This window comes from Oncorhynchus mykiss, chromosome 27, assembly GCF_013265735.2.
Source record: "Oncorhynchus mykiss isolate Arlee chromosome 27, USDA_OmykA_1.1, whole genome shotgun sequence".
In the NCBI taxonomy this organism is placed as follows: domain Eukaryota; kingdom Metazoa; phylum Chordata; class Actinopteri; order Salmoniformes; family Salmonidae; genus Oncorhynchus; species Oncorhynchus mykiss.
The window spans coordinates 51,276,494-51,282,987 of record NC_048591.1 but is presented as its reverse complement, the minus strand read 5'-3'; the positions used below and the strand labels follow the sequence as shown (position 1 = coordinate 51,282,987).

The following is a 6,494-nucleotide window of genomic DNA, read 5'->3' as shown; positions in this document are numbered from 1 at the left end:
ATGTTTTTAGATATTTGTACAAATTAATAAAAAATGAAAAGCTGAAAAGTCTTGAGTCAATAAGTATTCAACCCCGTTGTTATGGCAACCCTAAATACGTTCAGGAGTAAAAATGTGCTTAACAAGTCACATAATAAGTTGCATGTACTCACTGTGTGCAATAATACTGTTTAACATGATTTTTGAATGACTACCTCATCTCTGTATCCCACACACAGAATTATCTGTAAGGTCCCTCAGTCGAGCAGTGAATTTCAAACATAGATTCAACCACAAAGACCAGGAAGGTTTTCCAATGCCTTACAAAGAAGGGTAGATAGGTAAAAAATTAAAACAGCAGATATTGAATATCCCTTTGAGCATGGTGAAGTTATTAATTACACTTTGTATAAGGGAGGTTATACTAAGTTAACACATGGAATTATAGCTATTTGATTTTGAATTGAAGGACCCCTTTAGGTATAAAAAATATATATACTTTTTGGGGGGGATAAAACATTGAATTTGGCCTTACTGCTAGAGGGTTGTGTTGAGTGGGTAGTGGGTATATCACCTAAAGGGTGTTGTGTAGTGGGTATAACATTTTGTGATAACTGTTAAAGGGGCTTCATGGATACATCAATTGATTGACAGGTGTTCAACACCCCAGAGGTCGTGAGGGTGTACATCGGGTCGTTCTGGTCTGAACCCCTGCTGGTCCCTGATAACCGTCGTCTGTTTGAGCTGGAGGAGGAGGATCTGTTTAGTGACATCCAGAACCTTCCCCATAACGCAGCCCTCAGGAAACTCAACGACCTGGTGAAGAGGGCACGACTGGTCAGGGTAGGTTCTCTCTCTCTCTGGATCTCCCTCCCTCTATCTGTCTCATTCATCTACTAGATGCTGTGATATAATCTGCAACCACACCTTTCTGACTAGGTACTAAAGAATAAGGTGTCTGACTCAGTTTGAAACATTGAGGAGAAAGTGGCTTTTCTGAAGTTAATATCCCCCCCTCTTTGTCTCTCTACCTCACCCCTCTCTCCACCCCCCAGGTGCATGCCCACATCATAAGTTACCTGAAGAAGGAGATGCCAACCTTCAGGAAGGACAACAGGAAGAAGAACCTGATCTACCAACTTCCTGTCATCTTCTCCAAGATCCAGCTGCAACACCACATCTCTGCTGGGGACTTCCCTGACTGCGCCAAGATGCAGGTCTATCTGGTTGTCTGTCTGCCTGCCTGTCTTTCTGCCTGTCTTTTTTTTCATGAATTCGAAAACACTCAACATGATAAAAAAAATTAACGTTTATTAGATAAGTAGTATAAAACATTTGTTAATTTAAAACACATTTTTTTATTTTGATATAAACATTCAAAATATTGTTTATATTTAGTCTATTTGGGTTTCAGTGTCCATCACTAATATGACCCCTCTATGAAAAGGTGAGCCTTCTCAATGTCCATAACAAAAGTCCAGCATCCCTCAGTAATCCATCTTTAAGTCATACAGTGCCTTGCAAAGTATTCATCACCCTTGGCGGGTGTTGCATTTTATTTGGACTTTGTGTAATGGACATACACAAAATAGTCCAAATTGGTGAAGTGAAATGAAAGAAATTACTTATTTAAAAAAAATTTAAACGGAAAATTGGTGCATGCATATGTATTCACCCCCTTTGCTATGAAACCCCTAAATAAGATCTGGTGCAACCAATTACCTTCAGAAGTCACATAATTAGATTGCCACAGGTGGACTTTATTTGTCACCTGTTCTGAAAGACCCCAGAGTCTGCAACACCACTAAGCAAGGGGCATCATCAAGCAAGCGGCACCATGAAGACCAAGGAGCTCTCCAAACAGGTCAGGTACAAAGTTGTGGAGAAGGACATATCAGGGTTGGGTTCTAAAAAATAAATCTGAAACTTTGAACATCCCACAGAGCACCATTAAATCCATTAATAAAAAATTTAAAGAATATGGCACCACAACAAACCTGACGAGAGGACCGCCCACCAAAACTCACAGACCAGGCAAGGAGGACATTAATTGGAGAGGAAACAAAGACACCAAAGATAACCCTAAAGGGGCTGCAAAGCTCCACAGTGGAGATTGGAGTATCTGTCCATAGGACCACTTTAAGCCGTACACTCCACAGAGCTGGGCTTTACGGAAGAGTGGCCAGAAAAAAATAAGCAAACACGTTTGGTGTTCGCCAAAAGGCATGTGGGAGACTTCCTAAACATATGGAGAAGGTACTCTGGTCAGATGAGACTAAAATTGAGCTTTTTGGCCATCAAGGAAAATGCTATGTTTTGCGCAAACCAACACCTCATCACCCCGAGAACACCATCCTATGGGGAAGTTTTTCATCGGCAAGGACTGGAAAACTGGTCAGAATTTAAGAAATGATGGATGGTGCTAAATACAGGGATACTCTTGAGGGAATCCTGTTTCAGTCTTCCAGAGATTTGAGACTGGGACAGAGGTTCACCTTCCAGCAGGACAATGACCCTAAGGATACTGCTAAAGCAACACGCGAGTGGTTTAAGGGGAAACATTTAAATGTCTTGGAATGGTCTAGTCAAAGTCCTGACCCCTATCCAATTAAAAAGATGTGGTATGACTTAAAGATTGTTGTACACCAGTGGAAACCATCCAACTTGAAGGAGCTGGAGCAGTTTTGCCTTGAAGAATGGGCAAAACTCCCAGTGGCTAGATTTGCCAAGCTTATAGAGACATACCCCAAGAGACTTGCAGTTGTAATTGCTGCAAAAGGTGTCTCTACAAAGTATTGACCTTGGGGATGAATAGTTATGCATGCTCAGGTTTCCTGTTTGTCTAATTTCTTGTTTGTTTCACAATAAAACATATTTTGCTTCTTCAAAGTGGTAGGCATGTTGTGTAAATCAAATGATACAAACTCCCAAAATCCATTTTAATTCCAGGTTTGTAAGACAAATACAATAGGAAAAATGTCAAGGGGGTGAATACTTTCGCAAGCCATTTAATTTCCCAGATGGACTGATTGGCTGACTAGTTTGCTCTGTTCTGTTCCCATCCAGGAGCAGCTGTTGACCCATGACTTCAGTAAGTTCAAGCCCCTGAAACCGTCCCTGATGGCTGCTCTGGACGAGCTGCTGGCATCCGACATCGCCAAGCTGATGCCCCTGCTGCGCCAGGAGGAGATCAACCTGGGGGAGCAGCCAGGGGTACAGGGGGGGGCCTTCCTGGGAACCCGTGCCGGGCCCTTCGTGGTGAACGACCCATTCGGTGACATGGAGAAGGAGGGCGAGGATGGGGGCGAGATGGCCTGGGTGGTGACCAAGGATAAGCCCAAATATGACGAGATCTTCTACAACCTGGCGCCCAACGAGGGCAAGCTGAGTGGCACCAAGGCCAGGGACTGGATGGTGAGCACCCGGCTGCCAAACTCCGTCCTGGGGAGGATCTGGAAGCTGTCGGATGTGGACCGAGATGGCATGCTGGATGACGAGGAGTTTGCCCTGGCCAGCCACCTGATCGAGGTGAAGTTAGAGGGGCATGGTCTGCCACCCGAGCTGCCAGCACGCCTGGTGCCCCCCTCCAAGCGCAGGCAGAAAGGATCTGATGTATAGAGAGACTACATTAACCCACCCTTTGGAGCTGAGAGTATAACCCTCTGACAGCTGACACACACACTACTGCCCCCCACGTAGTCCCCTACGTTGTCCCCTAGTCCCCTACGTTGTCCGTAGTCCCCTACGTTGTACCCTACTTTGCCACCCTGCGTTGTCACCTAGTCCCCTACATTGTCACCTAGTCCCCTACATTGTCACCTAGTCCCCTACGTTGTCCCCTGCGTTGTCCCCAGTCCCCTACAATGTCCCCTAGTCCCCTACGTTGTCCCCTAGTCCCCTACGTTGTCCGTAGTCCCCTACGTTGTACCCTACTTTGCCACCCTGCGTTGTCACCTATTCCCCTACATTGTCACCTAGTCCCCTACATTGTCTTCTAGTCCCCTACATTGTCCCCTTTTTCCAATTGGATCTAAATGTGTTTTGCTGAGTGATGTCAAATAAAAGCTAGTGGCCTGCTCTACTCTAATCTACTCTACTCTACTCTGCTAATTACACACTGATCTGATTATACATGGCTCTGAAAGCTGCCTTACTATATTTGACTTGCTTTTACATGGAGCTATTTAGCAGGGGTTTTAACAAATCAAGACAGACATACATAGACACATGTTGAATATGTTCAAGTACACTAATCTATGTTCATGTATTTGACAGCTGTTGCCATTAGGTACAGTATAAAGCTTGTTTAGTCATCTCTCTGTCTGTCTGCAGGGGACTGGTCCAAACAATAACATTGCAGCACTTATATAGTTAGTATAGTTTTCCTCACACACTATGTCACTGTCTTCTATTCAGCTTTTGGGGGATTGTTTAGTGAGTAGTGCTGTTGATTTTCTATTTACTAGACAAATAACGGCATTTGTTTCAAATTAATGTCATATGCTGTGAGAACAATGTTGTTATGTAAAACAGTGACTGCTGTGCACAGCTAACCCAACAGCTACATGTTATTATTATCATTACCTAATAAACTGTATGGACTGTGTTCTGATGACCTCCACTGACCTTTTGTTCAGATTGAAGAGGAGAAGAAGTTGAATTCATAAGTGTTTAGAGAAAGGAAAGGTAATGGTGGAGGATTAGGTAATGGTGGAGGATTAGGTAATGGTGGAGGATTAGGTAATGGTGGAGGATTAGGTAATGGTGGAGGATTAGATAATGGTGGAGGATTAGGTAATGGTGGAGGATTAGGTAATGGTGGAGGATTAGATAATGGTGGAGGATTAGATAATGGTGGAGGATTAGGTAATGGTGGAGGATTAGATAATGGTGGAGGATTAGGTAATGGTGGAGGATTAGGTAATGGTGGAGGATTAGGTAATGGTGGAGGATTAGATAATGGTGGAGGATTAGGTAATGGTGGAGGATTAGGTAATGGTGGAGGATTAGATAATGGTGGAGGATTAGATAATGGTGGAGGATTAGGTAATGGTGGATGTTTGACAAGTGGTGATGACTTGATGTGATTCTAATCAACAACATAGACAGAAACATCATTTGAATCTGTGGATTAAAGTGATGCTCCAGGGGCTTCATCAATTATGCGTAGGCACAAATCTGAACTCGTTTATCAAAACAGATTGGACAAGAGTTCAGCCTGGTTGGGCCTTTTTTAAATGTATTTTTAATTTAACGTTTGTTTAAGGTTAAGAAGGTCAGTTAAGAACAAACTGTTATTTACAATGACAGCCTACCCCGGCCAAACCCTCCCCTAACCCGGAATACGCTGTGCCAATTGTGCGCCGCCCTTTGGTACTCCCGATCACAGCCGGTTGTGATACAGCCCGTGACCGAACCAGGGTCTGTAGTGACACCTCTAGCACTGAGATGCAGTGTCTTAGACCCCTGCTCCACTCAGGAGCCCTCCCACATAGCACTGAGATGCAGTGTCTTAGACCCCTGCTCCACTCTGGAGCCCCCCACATAGCACTGAGATGCAGTGTCTTAGACCCCTGCTCCACTCAGGAGCCCTCCCACATAGCACTGAGATGCAGTGTCTTAGACCCCTGCTCCACTCTGGAGCCCCCCACATAGCACTGAGATGCAGTGTCTTAGACCCCTGATCCACTCTGGAGCCCCCCACATAGCACTGAGATGCAGTGTCTTAGACCCCTGCTCCACTCTGGAGCCCCCCACATAGCACTGAGATGCAGTGTCTTAGACCCCTGATCCACTCAGGAGACCCCACATAGCACTGAGATGCAGTGTCTTAGACCCCTGCTCCACTCTGGAGCCCCCCACATAGCACTGAGATGCAGTGTCTTAGACCCCTGATCCACTCTGGAGACCCCACATAGCACTGAGATGCAGTGTCTTAGACCCCTGCTCCACTCTGGAGCCCCCCACATAGCACTGAGATGCAGTGTCTTAGACCCCTGCTCCACTCTGGAGCCCCCCACATAGCACTGAGATGCAGTGTCTTAGACCCCTGCTCCACTCTGGAGCCCCCCACATAGCACTGAGATGCAGTGTCTTAGACCCCTGATCCACTCTGGAGACCCCACATAGCACTGAGATGCAGTGTCTTAGACCCCTGATCCACTCAGGAGCCCCCCACATAGCACTGAGATGCAGTGTCTTAGACCCCTGCTCCACTCTGGAGCCCCCCACATAGCACTGAGATGCAGTGTCTTAGACCCCTGCTCCACTCTGGAGCCCCCCACATAGCACTGAGATGCAGTGTCTTAGACCCCTGATCCACTCTGGAGACCCCACATAACACTGAGATGCAGTGTCTTAGACCCCTGATCCACTCAGGAGCCCCCCACATAGCACTGAGATGCAGTGTCTTAGACCCCTGCTCCACTCTGGAGCCCCCCACATAGCACTGAGATGCAGTGTCTTAGACCCCTGATCCACTCTGGAGACCCCACATAGCACTGAGATGCAGTGTC

At 45.9% G+C, this 6,494-nt stretch overlaps 1 protein-coding gene across 2 annotated transcripts in view; it reads left to right on the top strand.

Annotated features, from left to right (window-relative positions):
* LOC110508136 (EH domain-containing protein 2) overlaps positions 1 to 4,585 on the top strand; it is a 37,739-nt gene extending 33,154 nt beyond the window's left edge. For both annotated transcript variants that reach the window (XM_036965315.1, XM_036965316.1), the window contains 3 exons: positions 634 to 822; positions 1,035 to 1,196; positions 3,046 to 4,585. In XM_036965315.1, the coding sequence (XP_036821210.1) occupies positions 634 to 822; positions 1,035 to 1,196; positions 3,046 to 3,597 (903 nt within the window). In that variant the 3' untranslated portion in view covers positions 3,598 to 4,585. The remainder of the gene's footprint in view (positions 1 to 633; positions 823 to 1,034; positions 1,197 to 3,045) is intronic.
* Positions 4,586 to 6,494: the final 1,909 nt, after the last annotated feature.